Below are 20,477 nucleotides of genomic sequence, written 5' to 3' on the forward strand. Positions count from 1 at the left end.
GGTAGTCTGCTAAACGACAGAGCTGTGTGTAACATTGTGTTTATCGTGCATATATGACCATTTCCCCACCTTCCACCCAGTTACCTGTTTCTGCTGGGACTGCTCCTAAAGAGCCAATCTTCTCAGCAGCCTCAGAGTGAAATTGGCTGGGAACTGCAGAAAAGCAGTTTGCTGCCCAAATGAGAGATTTGGGGACTGGAGAGGTCTGCCCAGGGGCAGCAGAGGAGCGCTGGTCCCGGTAACTTCCCAATGACACCGAGGGGGGATCTGTGCCCTGGAGAGGCTCACGTAGGGATGTTGGCTTCCCCCTGCACGGCACAGAGCGCTCTGGTGCCAGAGATGTGCACTCGGGCCACAGGGTCATTAACATTGGAGGGGACCTCAGGGGGGCTCTAGTCCGACCCCCTGCTCCAAGCAGGGTCAGCTGTGGGCTCAGACCAGTTTGCTCACAGCTGGGTCCCACTGGGTCTGGAAACTCACCCCGACAGACAGCACGGCCTCCGTGGAGAGACCACGCCAGTGCTGGATGGTCCTCGCAGCGACGCCTGGGCGGCTAACACCCACGGGGCACAGGGCACCGTGCGGCACGGGCACACCAGCAGCTCACACGTACTGGCACACGACTGCCCTCAGTGCCTGGGCACACACGGGCACCAGGGAACACGCGTGGCACAGCTCCCCACCCCGCATGTGAGCACACAGGCCCACGGGCACCCCCTGCAGGCCCCCCGCACGTGGGCACACACGCAAATACACATGTGCAAGGACATATGGACATGGACACGCACATGGGATGCAGCCCCAAAGGGACACGCACCCACGGCACCCCCACACAGGGACACACCTCACACACGCCCGGGGATACACGCCCCCCCTGCACACGCAATCACACCCAGCCCTCCCCCACAGACACCCACGCACCTCCCACTCCCGCACACATGCACATACCCCACGCTGACGGCCCGGTGCGCACGCGGACGCGCGCCCACACCCCCCCGCCGCTTCCCGCACCCACCCGGGGACGGACGGCCCGGCCCCCCACCCCCCCGCGGGGGCCGGGCAGCAGCGGGCAGGGCCGGGGCCGCAGTACCGGTACCGAGCACTGGCGGCTGGGCACCGGCACCGAGTACGGTGGGCGCCCCCCCGCCCCAGCAGCACCGGGAGAGGGGCCGGCAGCAGCGAGACCCGGGCGGCCCCGGGGTGGGGGGGCGCCGGTCCCGGGCCCCCCGGTGTCCCTGCCCTCCCCCGCCCGCCCCGCGGCCGAGCGTTCCCCGGACCCCGCGACCCCCGGCGAGCAGCGGGACGGGACGAGGCTGCGGCCACGCTGGGACCCCCGGCGGCACCGGGACCGCGACCAGCGAGGAGATGGAGGTGAGACCCCCAAGGGGAGCAACTTTAAAACCAGCCGAGGGGAAGGGGCGTGGGCAGCTCGGGGCTCCGGGGAGGGGGCTGGGGGCCGTGCCCCGGGTGCGAGCACTCGTCCCGGAGGCGCAGGATCCCCGCGTCCTCCGGCACGGGCTGGTGGGGAAGGGCAGAGCAGCCTGCGCGCAGCACGGGGGAGGCTTTCGGAGAGACCTGGCGAGCACAGGGTGCCCGGGGCCCTGGGGGCAGCCGGGCGGGCTCGGGCGGGCTCCTCGCAGGTGGGGATGCTCCGGGAAAGGGCTGGGCATGGCCTGAGGAGGGGAGAGTGCTGCGTACAGCTGGAGAGGCAGCAAAGGGCAATGAAAGCGTGCAGCAGGACCCCCGGACCCACTGGCTGAAGGTCTGTTTCTGTGCCTCTGTGATGTTTCCATGGTGCTGGGCATCCGCTGGTCCCTCCAGCACAGCTCTGAGCTGCTGCCTCTGCCTTGTGCGCAGAGCCCACCAGGTCCCCAAGCTGTGGGAACGGCTGTTATTCCCCAGGGACGCAGGCAGGAGGGCCACGAGGCACTCGGGTTGCATCTCATGGCTGCGGAGTGATGTGCAGGAGCCTTACCTGGCTGAACTCCCTGTAACCAGCCCATGCCAGGGAAGCACTTGCCAGCAGAGATGAAGCCTGTTGATCCTCCTGAGCCAGTCCTGCTGCAGAGATTGCTGTGAGTGGAAGCCTCTCTTACAGCGCTCTCCTGCACAAGGGACTCACACCACCTTTAAGCAGCACAGGGTTACAGACAGCACGACCGCAGCTGTTTCACATTTCCTTCAGCAGTGAGGAAGCAAAGACCATGGCCCCAGCCCAAGAAGCCGTGGGAGATGCTCACGCTGTCTCCAGTGGGCTCTGCGTCACAGCCCAAGACCTAGAAGACACAGCAGAAACTGTCTCTGCATCAGGACCGCTCTGATTTCTCTGGCACTTGGGGCAATCAGCTGCATCCAGGCAGATGCCAGCACGGCCGCAGGGGGAGCGGAGCTGGAAGAGAGCAAGGCAAGATAAACTGAGGTGTATTGCCATGGAACAGCAAGGGCAGAGTTGTTCCACAAAGGAAGATGAGCCGTGAGCTGAGGGTGACCACCGCACAGGCTGGGAGCAAGACCTCATCAGCAGGGCAGGACAAGTCAGCCACAGATCCCATCAACAGCGACCATCAGGCCGAGGCAAGGGGGCAAGCCGGCCCCCAGGCCAACAAGGGAAACCCACTGCAGGTCTGGTCTGACAGAGGTGGCTGGAGCCTCAGGCACCTTCACAGCTCAGCCCAGGACCAGTTGTCTGGGCGAGCATTTACATAGAGCCCCCGCCCAGCAGCGGAGGGAGGGTGAGGGTCCCAGGTGAGGCTCGTCAGGGCAGTTAAGGGCAACTGGTGCACTGAGGGCGCCTGCAGCCAAGTCCTCTGGCATGTCTAGAACAGAGGAAGGATAGAGGCTCCATGGCCAATAGAGAGAAATACAGTGCATCCTAAAGATGAGATTACTGGGCTGGGGGGCAATGCCATAAAGTAAATGCATGGTACAGCTGTGAGAGGGCAGGGCTGAGGCATCCCCCAGATGGCAAAGACTAGCTCTTTCTCCCCAGGAGATCTCTGAGGAGAGCAAGCCTTTCCTCCGTCTGCCGCTCACCTGCCTTGCACCCCGGGCACCCTCACGACCCTGTGTGCATGAGGCTGTGGTGCTGCATGCGGGCAGGGGGTGGCTTTGGGGGGCTCCTAGTGCCACAGGGTGGGGTGGACATGGTCGGAGGGGCAGTGGGGTGTGGAGCGGTGCCAAGAGCATGACACACTCAGGAGGGCAGGGTAGAGGTGAGGGCCAGGGCTGAGGAGCAAGCCTCACCTCTCCTTCATGGTTCCTTCCACAGCTGCCAGCCGATGCTCTCTTTGCCCACCAGTAAGCAGCGACCGGTGCCATGGATGAGGTGACGGAGCTGGAGGTAGGGGGGAACTCTCTCCTGAAGGCAGTGTGGCTCGGCCGGCTCCGGCTGACCCGGCTGCTGCTGGAAGGGGGGGCTTACATCAACGAGAGCAACGAGAAAGGGGAGACTGCCCTGATGGTGGCCTGCATCACCAAGCACGTCGACCAGCAGAGCATTAACAAGGCCAAGATGGTGAAGTACCTGCTGGACAACAGAGCTGACCCCAACATCCAGGACAAGTCTGGGAAAACAGCCCTCATGCACGCCTGCATCCGCGGCGCCGGGGGGGATGTGGTGTCCCTGCTGCTGGAGAACGGGGCAGACCCCAGCCTGGAGGATCACTCAGGAGCGTCAGCTCTGGTCCACGCCATCAACGCCGATGACAAGGATGTGCTCCAGCACCTCCTGAACGCTTGCAAAGCCAAAGGGAAGGAGGTGATCATCATTACCATGGACAAATCGGCCTCTGGCACCAAGACCGCCAAGCAGTACCTGAACATTCCCCCCACGCTGGAGTTCAAGGAGAGGGCCCTCCCCGAGGCGTGCACAGCACCCTCCAGCACCCACCTGAAAACTCCTGTCTCAGCACCTTCCTCCACTGAGAAGGAGAGCTGCATCTTCAGCCCGCACCCGTCGCACCCTGGGGACACCCCTTCTGCCAGGGCTGCCGACGAGCCCCCCTCCCCGGGCCAGAGAGCCGGTGTGTCCAGGAGAGCCCGCCTGCCCCAGCTAAAGCGGCTGCGGTCAGAGCCATGGGGTCTGGTCGCACCCTCGGTGCTGGCAGCCTCCGCACACCGCGACGACACGCGGGTCTGCGCAGACGATGAGGTGATCATGGGCATCAGCGACCTCTCGCTCTCCAGAAAGGTTCCCCTCACCCGGAGCGGCAGCAGCAAGAGCAAGGACCCCTCTCTCTTCCCCCCTGTAGAGGAGCAAGCTCTGAGGACGCCGCCAGCCCCAGGGCCGCTGGCGAGGAAAACAGCGTATGAGAAGAGCCAGGCCACCCACCAGCGCCTGCCCCGAAGGAGCACGGTCCCCGAAGAGCCGGAGAGCGTCGGCTCTGCTGCCACCGTCTCGGCCACGGCGATGGATGCGCTGCACTGGCGGAGGCTGGATGCTGAGCACTACGACTGCGATGCTCAGCTCTCCGGCGTCCCCAGCCTGGCCGAGAAGCTGCCATCGGAGAGGAGGAAGCTCAGTGGGTCCCACCTGGCCTTGCTGGTCGGCTCGCGGGAGTCCCTGGACAGCATCGCCAGCACATCGCCCGGGACCGTCCGGCGCCGACCCCGCGGTTTGCTGGAGAGGCGAGGGTCGGGGACCCTGCTGCTGGACCACATCTCCCACACGAGGCCGGGACATCTGCCCCCATTGAACATGAACCCCAACCCCCTGATCCCCGACATCGGCTCCAACAGCAAAACCTGCTCCTCGCTTGCTGCTGGATTGAAGTCCCTGGTGCCCATCGCTCCCAGCTCACCCAGGCGGGCCGACTTGAGAGGCAAAAGGAAGCTTCTCCGGAGACACTCCATGCAAGCGGAGCAGATGCGGCAGCTCTCCGATTTCGAGGAAATAGTGGCCCAGTAGCCGTGTCACCATTTCTTTCCCAGAAAGGTTACCAAATCAGTGCTCTCCCTGCAGAAACATGACGGCTCCTGCACCAAGCCGACAGCCAGCTCCAGGGAAGCGCTGGCAGCCTTGGGGGTCAGACCTGTGCCCAGGGGCTCAGTCAGGAGGTTCCTGCTCCCACTTGCAGAGCTGTAAGGAGAGCCCGGGCATCCAGCCCAAGCAGCTGAACTCTTCATTCACTTCTGGACTTTTCCCCGGGAGCAACTACCCGAGGGATCTGATCCCAGACCACTTGAGATGGTCAGGCTCTGCACAAAGGCTCCTGCCTGCAGGGCACTCATTCCTTGTTATTTACAATCATTTTTCTTCCATCCCGCTCATTCTGACACAGAAACCTGTCTGGAGCCCCACACCAGGGAACCATGGGACTGGTGTGTTTGTGAAGTGCCTAGCAGGAATGAAAGGAGCTTAATGCTGTTGGAAGAGCAGAAATACCCCTCCCTAGCAATTGAATGTATTGGTACCCTCTCTGTGCTGGAGAGGGAGACAATTCTCCACCTCAGAGATTTCCAAGCACTTTGAAACTCCAGAGGCTGAGCTAACCCTGTTACTGCTGCAACCCAGTGCCTTCAGTGGGCCTGGATGGGGAGTGGGTTTGTCTCTGTCTCTGAAGCAACCAAGCTTCAGGAACATTTCCCACCACACTGAGCAACTCCAAGCACTGAATTCCTGGGCAGGGAGCGCTCCCAGCTTGTCTGCGTGGGAAGCTTCTGCCAGCGATGGGGGAGCAAGGATGCCAGGTTGCCAAGGATGGCACACAGTGAGCGTCAGGGGTTCGTCCCAGCAGGGGAGAGCTGCAGGCACAGCACTGCAGGCAGGACCCTCTCTCCCACTGACCCTGCAGCAACAGTCCTTCGGGGCCGAAGCAGAGGTGAGCGAGGGCAGGTGGCTGCCTGCGGGCCGGAGGAGGGGGCAGCTGCAGGGTGGCTCTGCACCCATGGTGTTGGTGTCTGCACAGCACCGTCCTGATGCCGTGTGACTCTGAGCCAGAAGATGCCTCTGCATGGCTGGGGGTGGGGGTGTGACTGCGACTCCTTCCCGGTGCACAGGGCCCCGGGTGCCCAGCCCTGCAGACAGGACCATGCATCTCCCCACCGCGGGACCGGGCCTGCACCAGCAGCACGTGGCAGCTTTGCAGCATCGGGGCAGCAAGACCATGCACCGCCAGCCCCCTCCCACCCCTACCCGCATGGCCCCAGCCGCAGCCAGGCCCCTCACCCTGCGTGCAGTCGGCGCCACGGGCTGGATGTGTGCCGTAGCTGCCATCAGTCTCAGCCAAACCCACCCCACGGAGCCGGCTGCGAAGAGGAAACAGCCCACGGCCCCGCACCGCTGAGTCGGCGAGCGTTTCGGACCCGCAGCCTACCCCAAACGAACACTGTGCCACTCGTATGAGGCCAAGCAAGAACAACTCCCGTGGGTTTATTCAGTGAAGCCTCCGGTGTCTGGACACCCGCGGCACAGGCAGCGTCGCTTTGACAAGCAAGCGCAGCAGGCTCACCCCGCCAGGGCTGGTGTCGGATTCTGGCCTTCCCTCAACCAGCCCAGCACATGCTTCCATCCGTCCGTCCGTCCCTCCCAAACGGCTGGCGACGAGCTGCTTCCTTGCCCCGGTCATTAGCCGTCCTTCTCCAGGCTATTGCAAATCTTTGCATGGTTCCTGCACAAAGCAGCATCATGGTTTGGTTTTAAGTGCACAGGAATGCTCTCTGAAAATGCATTTTAGTTTTAAATATGCTATTTAGAGAAAGGTGGGGTTATATTTTTACAGCCTTAAAGTTTATACTTTCTGTAGGTCAAGTGTCTTATAGATTGAATTTCAGGCACCGTTTCCCTATAACAGTGACATTTGTCTTATAGAGTGTGGAATTTTAAATCCTGTAGTTCACCTTTTCCATTTGTTTCTAACATACTCTGATAGCTTGCATTTGTCTTTTTTTTAAGCAACATTTGACGCCGTTAGCTTGTGACGGGAGATCAGGTGCCTGCGGAACGTGGGTCACCTGTTAGGAGCGACCTAACGGCTGCTCTGGGAACAAAAGCGGCGCTTCTCTGCCGCAATATTTTAATGCATTTATTTAAATGAGCGCGTGTGCGTGCAGGTGCAAGCAGGCAGGGGCTGGGGGTGATGTCATGTAACAGGAGAGACTTTTTTATATGACTAATAAATAGCTCAGGGTTGGCCGAGGACCCACCGTGCGGGGTCCTGCGGCATGGCCGCCCTCCGCTACAGCTGCCGGGGGGTGCCAGGGGATGCTCGGTGGTACCCGGGGGTGCCCGGCCCCGGGGCGGGGGGAGGCGCTGTGGCCCGGGGGTGCCGGAGGGTGCTCGGGGGTGCCTGGGGGTGCCCAGCTCCAGAGCCGGGGGAGGCGCTGCAGCCAGGGGGGGCTCGGGGTTCTCGGGAGTGCTCTGGGGCGCCCGGCCCCAGAGCGGGGGGAGGCTCCGCAGCCCGGGAGTGCTCAGGGGTGGTTGGGGGTGCCCGGCCCCGGGGCGGGGGGAGGTGCCGCAGCTCGGGGGCCGCGCCCGGGGCCGCCCCCAGCGGAAGCGCCGCCGGTGCCGGTGCCGGGCGGGCGCCACGTCAGGCGGGGCGGGGTTGGAGCGGGGCCGGAGCGGGATGCGGGCCGGGATGCGGGCCGGGGTGCGGGCCGGGGTGCGGGCGCTGGCGGTGCTGCTGTGCGTGCTGCGGGCCGGCGGCACCGAGCTGACCTTCGAGCTGCCCGACAGCGACAAGCAGTGCTTCCACCAGGAGCTGGAGCGCGGCCTCAAGTTCACGCTGGACTACCAGGTACTGCCCTGCCCGCACCCCTGCCCCTGCCCGTGCCCCTCGCCCGCTGCCCGCGCCCCCGGCCCCGCGGCCGTAGCACCCCGCCCGCGCCTTGCCCGAGCCCCGCAGGGCTGCAGCTGCACCCCTCCTGTGCACCCCCCAGCTCCCCTCCGTGCCCCACCAGAGACGTTCCCGGCCCCGGGCCAGTGCCCGGCAGTGCCCACCTCAGGGCCGGCACTGGGATGTGCCCACAGCAGCCACGGGACCCCCGACCCAGCCGTCAGGGCTGTGCCCCTGTCCAGGCACCCCGCCTGAGCTCTGGGCACCCCACCTGAGCTGCAGGCACTGCGGGGCACTGCACCCCCAGCCTGGGTCCCCGTCCCGTGGTAGGCAGCCATGGGCATGGTGCCCGCTCGCCGAGGGCATGGCCGAACCCGCAGGCATGGGGCCAGGCAGAGCTGCTCCCTCTGGGGCCAGAGGCTCTTGCATGTGGCTCGGCAGGTGCTGCCTGTGTCTCCTTGCGCAGGTGATCAGTGGGGGACACTACGATGTGGACTGCTACGTGGAGGACCCCAACGGCAGGACGATCTACAAGGAGACCAAGAAGCAGTATGACAGCTTCCCACACCGCACCGAAGTCAAGGGCGTCTACACCTTCTGCTTCAGCAACGAGTTCTCCACCTTCTCCCACAAAACCGTCTACTTCGACTTCCAGGTGGGCAACGAGCCACCAATCCTGCCCGACATGAGCAACCGCGTCACTGCCCTGACACAGGTGAGTCACTGCACGCTGCCACGGGAGGAAGGTCCTGCCGCAGTTCCCGCTTGCGGCCAAACGGCCCATGGGACGGCAGTTGGGGGCTCATCCACCTTCCCCTCCGCCAAATGCAGAAGTGCCAACCGCCAGCCAACCACCCCGCCATGTGCAGGCCACATCCTCCTCCCAGCGGCGTGGGCAGAGAGGGACGGGGAGGGCTGCTCTGGGTCTGAACCTCCCGCGGCCTGAGCGCCCCGTTTCCATCCTGCACAAGGGAAGTGCAGCAAAGCTTTTCCATCCCTTGGCGTGAGCCCATAAGGATGGCTTCAGTGGGTCCTGCAGACCACTGCCCTTGGCCCCCAGCACCTCGGCAGGTCTCTTGGTTGTGCCCCGGCGCTCACAGCAGGCTCTCTCCACCAGCCGGTCTCCAGCATTGCCCCTTTGAGCAGAACCACTCTGGGGTTGGGGCTGGCAGAGACCCAGCAGCACAGGGGACCGCTGTCTTGCTGTCAGGTGTCCCAGCACCATCCCCAGCCCCCAGCACCGGGCCCAAGCTGTGCTGCGTCAGGAGCAATGGAGCTCACTTGTCTCCCCAGATGGAGTCTGCCTGCGTCACCATCCACGAGGCTCTGAACACCGTGATCGACTCCCAGACTCACTACCGCCTGCGGGAAGCGCAGGACCGGAGCAGAGCCGAAGACCTCAATGGCCGGGTCTCGTACTGGTCGGTTGGGGAAACCCTCATCCTCTTCGTGGTCAGCATTGGGCAAGTGATGCTGCTCAAAAGCTTCTTCACCGAGAAGAGACCCGGCAGCGGCGGGGCCAGCACCTAAAGCCGCAGCCCGTTCTGTGCCCGAACTGCGGGGAGGAGCGGGCTGGCAGTGTTCTCCTGGGTTACGCTTTACCTCTGGTTTTCACAATGGGCGGTCGTGGGGAGATGGCTGGTGGGGAGCAGGGGGCGATGTGACGCTGATGAACCAGGTGGAAAATGGTCACCCAAGCACAGGCATCCCCCGGCCAATCCCTCCAGCATCACCTCCCGCTTTGCCTTCACCTGCCCCACGGCCCCATCCCCTTGCCCAGCCAGTCTGTCCTCGCCCTCCAGCTTCGCTGCAGCAGCAGGTGGGTGTGCTGGGGTTTGGCATCAACGCTTTGGCCCCTTGTCTGACGCCTGGTGCACCTTCACAGCCCTGTGTGACTGCAAGGTGGCAGCACGGCATCCAGCAAGGCCACACGTTGCCTGTGCACACCCAGCAGGCAGGGAGCTCTGCCCAGGCCAGCGAGGGGACAGGGCAGCGCTGACCCACCCAGCACCCACCTCCTGAGCGCTCCTGCACCGAGCCAAGTGCTGCTAGCCCAGAGGAGAGCTGCCCTGTGGGTTGGGGCTCTCTGCCTGCGGGCAGAGGAGGGGTGAGCACAGCTACCCTTTTTTGCCCAGGGCAGGCAGGGTGTCCCCCCACAGCTGGGCCAAAGCTGGCAGCAGCATCACAGCAGCTGCTGGCTCAAAAACAGGGGCAAGCAGCTTTTTGCTTGGTGATGTCCTATGCTTTGCAAGCCCCTATCCTCACAGTGAAGCATCTCCCAGGCTCTTCTCCGCTGCAGGAGCAAGTGGCATGCCCCGTTCAGGATGGCATTTTCATACTTCACGAGTCCATGGCTGGGGCTGTGCCCAGTAGACAGCAGGGGAGAGGGCACAGCTCTGCCCCACCCGTGCCGAGGAAGTCCCATCCCCGCCCCAGCAGCAGCGAGGACACCCCCAACCCTGGGGCTGCGGCCCCATTCCCTGTAGCCCCACAATGCAGAGACCCTCATGAGAGCCCTTGGGAGAGCAGCATGCCAGCCACTGCCGCCAGCCCTTGAGCAGGCGCAGGATCGCTCCTCCGGAGCTGGAGCAGCACCACTGGTGTTTTACTTTGCCACTTCCTAATAAATCCCTGCGACTGTGGCTCGCACTGCCGTTATTGGGCACCGCTCCCGGGATGGACGGCCAGGTACGGCCACTGCCGACCTGTCTGGCCCTGCCTGCAACAGCCCCTGCCTGTTCCTGCCTCAGCGGGCACTCAACCCCCCAGCGCTCTGCAGGCAGGCTCGGCACCCACCAGGGTGATGCCAGCCTCCCCCCGGCCTTCAGCAGGCCCCTGTCCAAGAGCTGTTTTGGTGCAGCTGGTTACTGCAGCCCTCACGTGCTGCCCGCTGCGCACCGGCTGAGCGTGCTCCCGGCACGGGACCAGATGCCACAGCCAGGGAGACCCCCGCAGCAGGAGCGGCTCTCCCAGCCGTGCCCCCGCTGGCATGGCCAGCTTATTCACAAGGCTGCACCGTCAGCGGGGGCTTCCCCAGGGCTATGAGCAAATCCCTAGGTCTGGGTCCCGCCTGGCAGTGGGGACCAAAGGGGACGAGGGAGCCCAGTAACCCACCACAGCAAAGCGGGGAGCCCTGAGCAGATGCTGTCTGGAGTCGGCCTCTTGCTTCAGTCCTGGCTCCAGCAAGCCCCAGCTCTGCTGGTAACCCTTCCCCGAGGCCGGAGGGACGCCAGGGCGGTTCCCATGAGCCATCCCTCACCGACAGCATTGCTCCCTGTGCGCGGGGAGGGCTCAGACCGGCTTCTCCGGGGGGCAGGGGTGAAGTGAAGGGCCCAGGCACTCATAGCCCCTGCTCGAGGCCCGGGGCTGCAGCCCCCTCCCCACCCTCTCCCGGCCCCACCGGCTGTGCCGGCTCCCGTGGCAGCGCTGGCCTTGGGGCAGTTGCCGCGCAGCTGGGAGCAGCCAGGGCCCCGTGCCTCGCAACGACCTTCATCAGGAGCCAAGAGCTCCTGTTTTGAGCAGAGCTGCCAGCAGGTGCAAGGCTGCTGCAGGCAGCGCAGTGCCCTGGGACTGCTCCCAGCTCAGCTCTGCCAGCAGGGACCAGCCCTGCACCCCACCGGGGCCAGGAGCTGCACGGGGACAAACAGCCCCAGCAGCCACTGCAGAGAGGGCAGCACCCAGCCCTGCCCAATGTGCGAAGCCCTCGGAGCTGCCACTCTCTGGGGGCCCTGGGACCACCCCACAGCAGGGACAGGAGCAGCCAGGACCGGCTCTGGACCAACCACCCCCGGGGCCAGAGGGGCTCCCACACAGCCCGTCCCCAGCAGCACTGGCTTTGGGGACCTCAGCCCCGGACCAGCTCATGGCTGGGGACAGAGGCAGCACAGGAGATGGCTGCGGGACTCTTTATTGCTGTGCTGGGCTCTGCTCCAGCAGCTGTGCAGAGCTTGGCAGGTGCAGAGAGGGGAGAGGGGACCGGGAGGCACCCATGCCAGCCCCGCAGCCTGCAGAGATGCTTTGGGGCACAGGAAAAGAGCATCAACGGCCCCATCCTGCCCTTGCCATCCTGCCAGCAGTCCGCTCCTGCCCACAGCCTCAGTGCCTGCTGAGCACCCTGGGGTGCCCCCATGGGCGTGGGGCCATGCGTGGCTCACAGGGAGCTGCTCTGGCAGGAGCTGGCCCCATCAGGCAGCCCCAGGCTGGTGGGCATCCCCCACCCCTGCACCCCCGGGTCACCCCGCTTGGGCGGCAGGGAGGAGGCTGAGCAGCGGAAGGAGCCGGTGGCCGGGGAGGGTGGCTGGGTCTGGGGGCTGTGCCCACAGGGGCAGCCCCAGCCCCTCCGGAAGGGGATGGTGAAGAGCCCATAGGTGATGGGGTCCAGGCATGCGTTGAAGAGGCCAAAGATGAAAAGGATGTGGCTGAGGGCCGGCGAGACCCTCTTCTCCATGGCCCGTGGGCAGAACCAGTACCACAGCCCCAGCAGGTAGTAGGGGGTCCAGCAGAGGATGAAGGAGGAGACAATGACCAGGCTCATCTTCAGCATGCGCAGCCGTGCCCGCGGGATGTTGTTCCTGGAGCACCGCAGCGACACATCCTGGGAGGAGACTGGGGGGGGGAGCACGGCCCGTGAACGGGGGACACTTAGCAGCCTGGCTGGGACAGGGACCTCCCCTGAGGGAGGGCTGGGGGGGTCCCTGCACAAGCCCAGCCAGGGCCCCGCACCGCTCCCTCCCTCCCAGGGTCCCCACAAAGCCCCCCTGGTGCAGGGACATGGCAGCCCGCTGCCCGGGCACTCACAGAGGCTGGAGCCCATGCGCCGGGAGATCTCCAGGAGGATGCGTGCATAGCAGCAGACCATGATGAGCAGCGGCAGCAGGAAGAGGCAGGCGAAGCCGAGCATGTTGTAGAGGAGCTCGTGCCAGGGCTGGGGGAAGCTGCCCCGCGTGGTGCACTGGGTGAAGTTGTGCGGGGGGCGTAGGGTGACCGTGCGGAACACAAAGAGCTGGAGACAGAGCAGAGGTGGGATTGCGGCCCCCTCCCCTGGGCCGCAGGGTGACAGGGGCTCTGTGCCTCCCTAAGGCAGGGCACCAGGGTCCCGAGCCAGGGAGCACTGGAGCCATAGGATCAGACCCTGCCCGCAGGTGTGGGACTCGCAGTCGCCCCTGTGCCAGCTCCACTCCCTACTCCTGGGGGGCCGGGGCACACAGCGGGGAGGGGGGCAGAGCTGGGCAGAGGGGGCATGCTGACACAGCCCCTTCTTCGCTGCCTGGCTCGGCTGCCTCTCATCCAAGCCCTCTCCATCCCCATCCCGCAGGGCTCGTGGCATCTCCAGCCCTGTGAGCAACCCCAGCTGGGCACCGTGGGAGCCAGCACAGGGGCTGGGCAGGTGTCTGCCGCAGGGCATGGGGCCAGAGAGGAGCCCTGGGGACGGGTACCTGCGGCACCGAGAGCCCTGCGCTGAGGAGCCAGGCGACGTAGAGCATGATGCGGTTCCTCCTCCGGGCACGGGCGATGGCCAGCGGGCGCAGGATGGCGTCCTGCCGGTCCAGGCTGATGACGACGGTGACGAAGGCGGAGGCGTACATGGCCAGCAGCCGGAGGTACATGAGGAGGCGGCAGGCCAGGTCGCCGGCCCGCCACTGCAGCGTGATGTTCCAGACGGCGTCCAGCGGCATCACCACCACTGTCACCAGCAGGTCGGCGGCGGCCAGGTGCAGCAGCAGCAGGCGGATGTGGGAGCGCCGGCCGCCCTGCCGGCCCCCCGCCGCCCGCAGCACCGCCAGGTTGCAGCCGGCGGAGAGGGCGAAGAGGGTGAAGGTGACGGCCACGCGGGCCTGGGCAGCGGGGGAGAAGGTGGGCAGCCGCAGGGGCTCCTCGCCGCCCTCGGCCTGGGGGGTCCAGCCACAGCCCCACTCGGGGGGCGGCAGGCTGCTGGGGGGCTCCGTGCTGGCATTCCCCACTGCAGGGTCTGGGTCCAGCCAGCCCCTTCCTGCCACAACAGGCAGACAGGCAGCGGCAGCCTGCCCACAGGGGGCCCTGGGGTGGGGGCTCCGGGGGGCACAGGGCATGCTCAGCATAGGAGGTCTGGTCCCCTGGAGCCCTGCTCCCTGCCCAGGGCCACGGTGCCTGCACCACAACCCCTACCCCACCTCACTGCGTTTCCTTCTTCAGCCGCTGTCTGCATCCCCAGTGCTCCCCCAGGACTCCCAGAGATCCCCCACACCCCATAGCGCTACGGGGGTCCTTGGCACCAAGCAGGGCAGAAGGAGACAGTCTCAGCTGATCCCAACCCACTACCCACCCCAGGCCTTTCCTGCTGCACCTCCATCCCCCACCCCAAAGCATCCCTCATGGTCCTGCACAGGCACAGAGACCCTCCCATCCCAATGTTGGAGCCCCCCAGGGCACCAAGCGCCCTGCTGCTCCCACCCACCTCACCTCCAGCCAGGGCGTCCTGCCCAGCACCACCCAGCCGGGCCATGTCAGGGCCGCTCCTCACACGCTGCTGGGTCTCCGCACCGAGGGCTCCTGCATCCACACCGTGCCCAGCAGCAGCGAGGGGCCAGGGAAAGAGGGGGAGCAGGGCAGGTACCGCTGGTGCCTGCAGCCTCCTCCGCGCCTGCTGCTGGGCCACACTCAGGATGGGATGCCCTTGGTAGCTCAGGTTGCGCCTTGACGTAGCCAGCCCGCTTGGAACGGCTTGGTCCTTCGCCCCGCGCCACCCACACACACACAGACGCGTAAGTGTGCGCAGTGCTCACACACAGGCTCAAATGCACATTCCTGTCGGTGCACACACAGGTGCACGTATGCATACACGTGTGCACACACTGCTTTGCCCTGAGATCCGAGTTCCTCTGCCCACCACCCGCAGGCAGGCAGCTCTGTCCCCCTCTGCCCACTCCAGCTGCACCGGCTCATCCCAAATCCCATCCTAATGGCGAGGGGCTGGCGTGGCCCCTGCTCGGCACCTTGTGCCCGCCTGGGTCAGCCCTGGCCCAGGGCATGGCAGTAGGTGCCCAAGGCAGCAGGGCCAGGGAGCTGGGCAAGGAGCTGGGCAGCGGGAGGTGCCCTGCAGCTGTGGAAGGGAGTCCCCAGCACGGGTGGGCGCTGCAGCCTGCCCTCCCCAGGGCTGGGACTGCTGCTGCCAGGGCCGGACATCAGGGTGCACAAAGCCTCCTCACTTTGGGGTGCATCATTTGGGGGGGTCCAGAGACCCTCAGGGCACTTCTCCCAGACCTGTCTCTTCCAGCTGCTCCCCCAGACCATGGCTGTCCCCATGGCCAGAGCATGTCCCCAAGTCCCTTGAGCCCTGGCTGGGGGGAGCTGCGGCCCGGGGGAGGGCAGGGGGGCTGCTTTGCATCTCAAAGGCTTCACCCCCCTGGCAGAGGGAATTAACATTATTAGCAAGTCATTTCACAGATAAGTGGGGCTCATTAGCCCTGCAGACCCCCTGCCCTAGAGCCCCCGGAGTGGGCGGAGAAGGGTCCCTGGCGCATTAGCACCTGGCTGTCAGGCCCCACAAGGGTCCCTGTAATGGACTCTCCAGACCCCGGCTGGCCACAGGCCCCCGCACCCCACAGGGAGCCGCCAAGGGGGCTGGGGGGCAGAGGGGCCCTATCTGCAGCCCCCCCGCACTCCCCTTGTCCTGCAGGGTCTCCAGCCCATGGGGTCATCCCCAGCCCTACACCTGAGCCCTTCCCCTGCAAATACCCACATTTAACCCAGCACTGTGGGGGCTCTCACAGGTTCCAGTGCGGGGGGCAGGTGATGTTGAGCTCACACAGAGCCCCAGGGATAGATTCAGAGGGTGCTGGTGAACCCCCACCCCTCCCCGGCTGGGGCACAGGCCCTGGGACAGGAGGTGTTTCTCCCAGTACCTCCCTGCAATTGTTTTCCCAGATGCTGTCCAGCCGCCCTGCAGCTGCGCCCTGCAGCCCAGCAAAGCAGCACCGGATCCGTGCCGGAGCCCCTGCCCACGCCAGATGCCCACGGCCAGCCCTGCTGCAGAGCGGGAGTTTCACCAGCTCAGCAACCTCTCCTGGTCCCAAACCCAACCCGGAGACAATGTGGTGGCCCAGGTGACACACAGAGGGGCACAAGGGTTTATTTATGTACAGTCGCAGCCACCCCAGCACATCCCGCACGGCACCAGGCTCACACAAGAGGCAGCTTGTCCCCCCCCACCTCCCAGCTGTCCAAGGGGGGACACGCATCCCCCGAGCCGCAGGCATCCAGGTGGTGCGTTGTGGGGCCGCGTGGCGTCGGGTGCTCCAGCACCAGGGAGCTGGGGGCTCGTCTGGGTCAGTCCTGGGGCTGCGGTGGGAGCAGAGCCTCCAAGAGAGAGAGCAGGTCTGCAGAGAGCTCCTGGGGGGAGCAGAGGGTGGGTGAGATGGTGGCTGGCCAGGGCAGGGGTCCAGGGCAGGGCTGGGGTCTCAGGGCATGCAGGAATAGGGGCTGACAGAGCCCACCCGCCAGGAGTGCTCCTGGTCAGGGACAAGCAGGACCACAGCCTCAGGTCTGTCCCAGCTGATGGGACCCCGGCAAACACCAGGGAGGGTGGCACCAGGGGGATCGGAGCAGGGTGAGGGATGCACACGCACCCGCTGCAGGGGGGGGACACGACACCTCTCCATTCCCAACCCCAGACAAGTGTGTTGTTACCCCCAAAACCAGTCCCCACACTGCCCCAAGCCAAGGGGGCTCTGAGCGCACTGGGGGAGGTAAGTCCTGCCCCATACCAGCCCCATGCATGCTGAGGCCACCTGGGCTCACCCAACCCCTGCCAGCGCACATACCTGGGTGACTGTCCCTGCATCCACGAACTCCGGCAGCATCAGCCCCGCGTCCGGGAGGGGGTCGCCAGCGAGGTCCGGGGGGGCCCCTGTCTCTGTGCAGTGAGGAGGGGACAGCCAGGAGGACACATTGGAGGCGACAGCCCCGTGCAGCTCCGGGGGATGCCCTGTTGCAGGGGTGTAGGGGGGCGACCCCCAGGCCCCCGTCCCCATGCCAGGAACCCCATGCAGCTCCAGGGGGGTCCCCACCATGGGAGGTGACCCCCAGCCAACAGTGCCAGGGGGTGAGGCATCCTGCTGGGCTGGGGCTGGTGGGTGCAGGCAGGGGTCCGGGCTCTGGCAGCACCCCAGGCCCTGGGGGCAGAGGGGGCAGTGCCGGGGGGACGCCCCTCGCCGCCGGGCCAGCGCCTCCTCGCTGAGCCCCAGCAGGGCTGAGAGGTGGGCGATGTAGCGGATGGCGAGGCGCAGGGTCTCGATCTTGGTGAGGCTCTGGCCCGCGGGGGCCAGCGCGGGTGGCAGGTAGTGCCGTAGCCGCAGCAGTGCCTGCGCCAGCCGCCGCATCCGCAGCTTCTCCCGCTCGCTGGCGCTCTGCCGCGGGCCCCCCGGCCCCGGGCCCCGGACCCCCTTCCTGCCCCCAGGGCCACCCCGCAGGCGGGGGGCGGCAGGACCACGGCAGGGTCCCCGGGCAGCGGCGGGAGACGAGAGGCCGCAGGAGTCGGGCGAAGGTGCGGGTGAGCTGCTGCTGTAGCCCTCGGGGTCCGGGGGTCCACGGCAGCCCCAGTCCTGCAGGAGGGCCGTGCTGGGGAGCGGGAGGCCGGGGGCTGCTGAGTGAGCCATGGCTGTGGGGCCGTGTGCTGGTGTCCCCCGGCCGCCCCGGCTTTATGCGGGGCCAGAGGTGTGAAGTGGCACCTTCGTGGCCAGCATCAGCAGCACTTCAAAGGCTGGGGGGGCCGAGGGCAGCCAGCTTTGAACACGCGGGTGACAAATTTTACCCCAGTGGTGTGAGGCTGCTCTGTGCTGCCCACCCCCCCGGCACCCCTCACCTCCCCACACCATCCTCAGGATGGGGCTTGGGCCCCTTGCAGGGGCTGCAGTGGGGACTGTAATGGGTCTGCAGTGGGGTCTGCGACAAGTCTGGCAGTGGTGTTGTGTGGCAGGGGCCTTCACTGGGGTCTGCAGCGGGTCTGCAGCAGGGGCTGCAGTGGGGGTCTGCTGTGGGGGTCTGCAGCGGGGACTGCAGTGGGGGTCTGCAGTGGGGGACTGCAGCAGGGGACTGCACCAGGGTCTGCAATGGGGGTCTGCTGTGGGGTGCGAGCTGCGGCAGTGCCAGCTCTGGGTGCCCACATCACCCGCCACGCAGCGTGGCCCCAGCCGGGCATCCCCGCTGCCCAGCGTGGCTCTGCGGGACACCGACCCCCGCGCCCGGTGCCGGGGGGGCCCGGCCCGGCCCACCCTCCCGCGGCAGCTCCCCTGCAGACCCCGCTAATGGCGTTTCACACGCTGCCCCTAATGAGGCCGGCCGCCCGCTGGGCCCCGGCGCGGAGCCGCGGCCGCCCCCGGGGCCGGTGGGTGCCGCCGAGGGGCGGCCGGGCGCGGTGACCCGGCGGGGGGCGCGGGCGGGGCGGGGCGGGGCTGGGAGGGGCCCCCCCGCCGCGTTCCCAGGCCCCGCAGGTGTCGGTGCCGGCGGGTGCGAAGGTTTCCAGGGAAACCCGGCCCCGCCGCGGGAAGGAAAATCCATCAGGGAGCGAGCGGGGGGGCCGGGGCACCGGCAGCCCCCCGGCACCGGCGCGGCCCCGCGGTGCCTCGGCGTGCAGACCCCCACTGGCAATGTGCACAGCCCCGGGGGTGCGGAGGTGGGCGCGGGACCCCCGTACCGGGTGTGCACAGGACACCCCCCACCCCGCCCAGCACGAGGTGCCAGCCACAGAGCTGGGCACAGGGCACAGGGCACAGGGCCAGCTGTGGGGCGCAGAGCCAGGCATGGGGCACAGTGCCCGCGGTGGGGTGCAGGGCCAGCCCCTCCCCAGGGAAGCACTGGTGACACCACAGGTCAGCCAGCACCTCATTCCTCACGGGCTCATGTTTCCCTGGGGACACGTGAAGCTTGGGCAGTTTTCCTTGGCAATGCCAGAACATGGAGGTGATTAGATAAGTCCTGCTTAACACCCACCACCAGCCGAATACTCCTGCCATCCTCGCTGCACTTGCTGGAGCCAGGCACACTGCTCAGCCCCATGACAGCCCCGGGTGCCCCAGCCCCGAGGGGACCCTGGGCAGGGGCATCGCCAGCATTTCAAAGCTCCGTTGTGCGGGTGTCACAGGGCCCTGGGCATCCAGCTGCTCAGACCCCCATCCACCCCGAGGCATCACCCCCGCAGCCAGGCCCCTGGCCAAGCCCTGCACACTGCCTGCCAGGCACAATGAGGATATCAGCATCTAAATTGGCTGTTATCTCCCCGCAGATACTGCAGACATGGCACAAAAATGTCAGAGTTCATTGCTATTAATACCCTGTGCCCTCCCGCTGGAGGAGGTGCTGTGACGCTGCCCTGCCCAAGGTCCAAGGGCAACGGTACCAACCGGGACCCGCAGCACATCTCTGGGTGCGCAGATGCCTGACACCATCCCAGAGCCTGCCTGTGGGGCTGGGAGCTACAGCAGGGGTCCAGCAGCAGCCTGGCCCCAGGAGCAGGGAAGGGGACTCTGCAGGGTGCTCTGCACCCGATGGCACAGCCTGGGGCACAGCCCCTTCCCCACATGCCCCTCAGCACTGCCCTCGCCCCACTCCCCCCCCATTCCCAGGCCCCCTCCTGGGTCTCATTAGCTGATGAGCTCCTGGGTAATGAGTTTTGCGGCCCTGCTGGGCAACCGCTTCCCACCTCGCTCTGTGTTTAGACAAGTGCTAGAGCATGCCTGGGCCGTGACAGTGCTGGCCATGGGGTCAGAGCCCCCCCGGGGGAGAGCCCACAGCCCCTCACTCCTCAGGGCAGATGGAGTCCCCCCACACCACTCCTGGCCACATTGATGGAAGGTGGGCACAGGGCCGTGGCGTGGATGTGGCAAGGGCACAGGGAGAGTTGCAGGGCCTCCTGATGGTGCTGCCAGCCAAAGCTGGCCGAAGCCCCCCAGATTGTCATGGCCCGGCTCGGGCTCATGCCCCCAGGAGCAGACAGCCCTCCCACTGAGGGGATCCCACTGGGCACTGCTGGGGGACCTCTCCAGGACACCTTGCTGCCCACCTCAGACCCGCCATCCCTGCTCCGGCACCTCCCGGGGGTCAGATGTCTCCATGGCTCCCAGCCCTGGCTGTGCACTCTTGTACCTCCAGCCAGGACAGGGACAGCTGGCAGGGATGGTGCCCGGAGGCTGTGCCCAGCCCAGGGGAGACAGGGCAAACAGACCTCTGCAGCCAGGAGCACTGCCCACCCCTGCTCCTGCTGTGTCCCCCAGCCCAGGCACGCAGGCAGGGTCCCCTGTCCTGGAGCCTCCTGAAGGGCTTAGCACCCCAGCACGGTGCTGCCTTCGGGACCCCAACCCTGGCTCTGGGGTTTGCATCAGCTGGACAAGCAGCACAGGGAGCCTCAGCTCCATGCAGGGCTGCACAGCCAGGTGAGTCCCCACAAACACACAGGCTGTGCCTCAAACTTCTCTAGAGCATGTCCGGAGCTCAGAGAGCCAGGGCTGCATCCCACAGGGTCCGGGAGACCGAAGCAGCACAGCCAGGTGAAGGGACATCACCCGGGAATGGAGCACACTGGTCCCACCACCAGTGCACTGGCCTGGCTGCCACATCCTGCATCCCCCTGCCCCTCAAGGCGGTTGGTTGGAGCTGGGAGCACTCCCAGGACCCCCGGCCCTCGGGCTGGGAACGGTGCAGAGGGCAGGGAGGTGTGGGAACACTGTTGGGTGT

The 20,477-nt window shown here is 66.2% G+C and overlaps 4 protein-coding genes across 4 annotated transcripts; 2 read left to right on the forward strand and 2 right to left on the reverse strand.

Annotated features, from left to right (window-relative positions):
* Positions 1–3,271: 3,271 nt before the first annotated feature.
* Positions 3,272–4,997, forward strand: ANKRD34C (ankyrin repeat domain 34C). The gene has a single exon (XM_075100867.1). The coding sequence runs from the start codon at positions 3,317–3,319 to the stop codon at positions 4,904–4,906; it is 1,590 nt and encodes a 529-aa protein (XP_074956968.1). The 5' UTR covers positions 3,272–3,316; the 3' UTR covers positions 4,907–4,997.
* A 2,531-nt stretch (positions 4,998–7,528) lies between these two features.
* TMED3 (transmembrane p24 trafficking protein 3) lies at positions 7,529–10,414 on the forward strand. The gene is made up of 3 exons (XM_075100868.1): positions 7,529–7,733; positions 8,239–8,487; positions 9,066–10,414. The coding sequence occupies exons 1-3, from the start codon at positions 7,563–7,565 to the stop codon at positions 9,300–9,302; spliced, it is 657 nt and encodes a 218-aa protein (XP_074956969.1). The 5' UTR covers positions 7,529–7,562; the 3' UTR covers positions 9,303–10,414.
* Positions 10,415–11,677: 1,263 nt separating this feature from the next.
* On the reverse strand, positions 11,678–14,253 carry LOC142060587 (gonadotropin-releasing hormone receptor-like). Its single transcript, XM_075100959.1, has 4 exons — positions 14,206–14,253; positions 13,208–13,792; positions 12,570–12,774; positions 11,678–12,377 (listed from the first exon to the last, which is right to left on the reverse strand). Exons 1-4 carry the CDS (start codon positions 14,251–14,253, stop codon positions 11,923–11,925), a joined length of 1,293 nt encoding a protein of 430 aa, XP_074957060.1. The 3' UTR covers positions 11,678–11,922.
* A 1,823-nt stretch (positions 14,254–16,076) lies between these two features.
* LOC142059548 (uncharacterized) lies at positions 16,077–17,404 on the reverse strand. The gene is made up of 3 exons (XM_075098356.1): positions 17,228–17,404; positions 16,571–17,191; positions 16,077–16,139 (listed from the first exon to the last, which is right to left on the reverse strand). Exons 1-3 carry the CDS (start codon positions 17,402–17,404, stop codon positions 16,077–16,079), a joined length of 861 nt encoding a protein of 286 aa, XP_074954457.1.
* Positions 17,405–20,477: the final 3,073 nt, after the last annotated feature.

Source organism: Phalacrocorax aristotelis, chromosome 7 (assembly GCF_949628215.1).
Source record: "Phalacrocorax aristotelis chromosome 7, bGulAri2.1, whole genome shotgun sequence".
NCBI classification, from domain to species: domain Eukaryota; kingdom Metazoa; phylum Chordata; class Aves; order Suliformes; family Phalacrocoracidae; genus Phalacrocorax; species Phalacrocorax aristotelis.

Excerpts from the sequence above, each read along its gene's own strand:
- ANKRD34C (XM_075100867.1), top strand. The coding sequence starts at position 3,317 with ATGGATGAGGTGACGGAGCTGGAGGTAGGGGGGAACTCTCTCCTGAAG.
- LOC142060587 (XM_075100959.1), bottom strand. The coding sequence starts at position 14,253 with ATGGCCCGGCTGGGTGGTGCTGGGCAGGACGCCCTGGCTGGAGGTGAG. Across the intron at positions 12,775-13,207 it reads CAGGGCTCTCGGTGCCGCAG|CTCTTTGTGTTCCGCACGGT; the intron begins GTACCCGTCCCC and ends CTCTGTCTCCAG. Across the intron at positions 12,378-12,569 it reads GCGCATGGGCTCCAGCCTCT|TCTCCTCCCAGGATGTGTCG; the intron begins GTGAGTGCCCGG and ends TCCCCCCCCCAG.
- LOC142059548 (XM_075098356.1), bottom strand. The coding sequence starts at position 17,404 with ATGGCTCACTCAGCAGCCCCCGGCCTCCCGCTCCCCAGCACGGCCCTC. Across the intron at positions 17,192-17,227 it reads GACCCTGCCGTGGTCCTGCC|GGGGTCCGGGGCCCGGGGCC; the intron begins GCCCCCCGCCTG and ends GGGGGCAGGAAG. Across the intron at positions 16,140-16,570 it reads ATGCAGGGACAGTCACCCAG|GAGCTCTCTGCAGACCTGCT; the intron begins GTATGTGCGCTG and ends TGCTCCCCCCAG.
- TMED3 (XM_075100868.1), top strand. The coding sequence starts at position 7,563 with ATGCGGGCCGGGATGCGGGCCGGGGTGCGGGCCGGGGTGCGGGCGCTG. Across the intron at positions 7,734-8,238 it reads AGTTCACGCTGGACTACCAG|GTGATCAGTGGGGGACACTA; the intron begins GTACTGCCCTGC and ends CTCCTTGCGCAG. Across the intron at positions 8,488-9,065 it reads GCGTCACTGCCCTGACACAG|ATGGAGTCTGCCTGCGTCAC; the intron begins GTGAGTCACTGC and ends TTGTCTCCCCAG.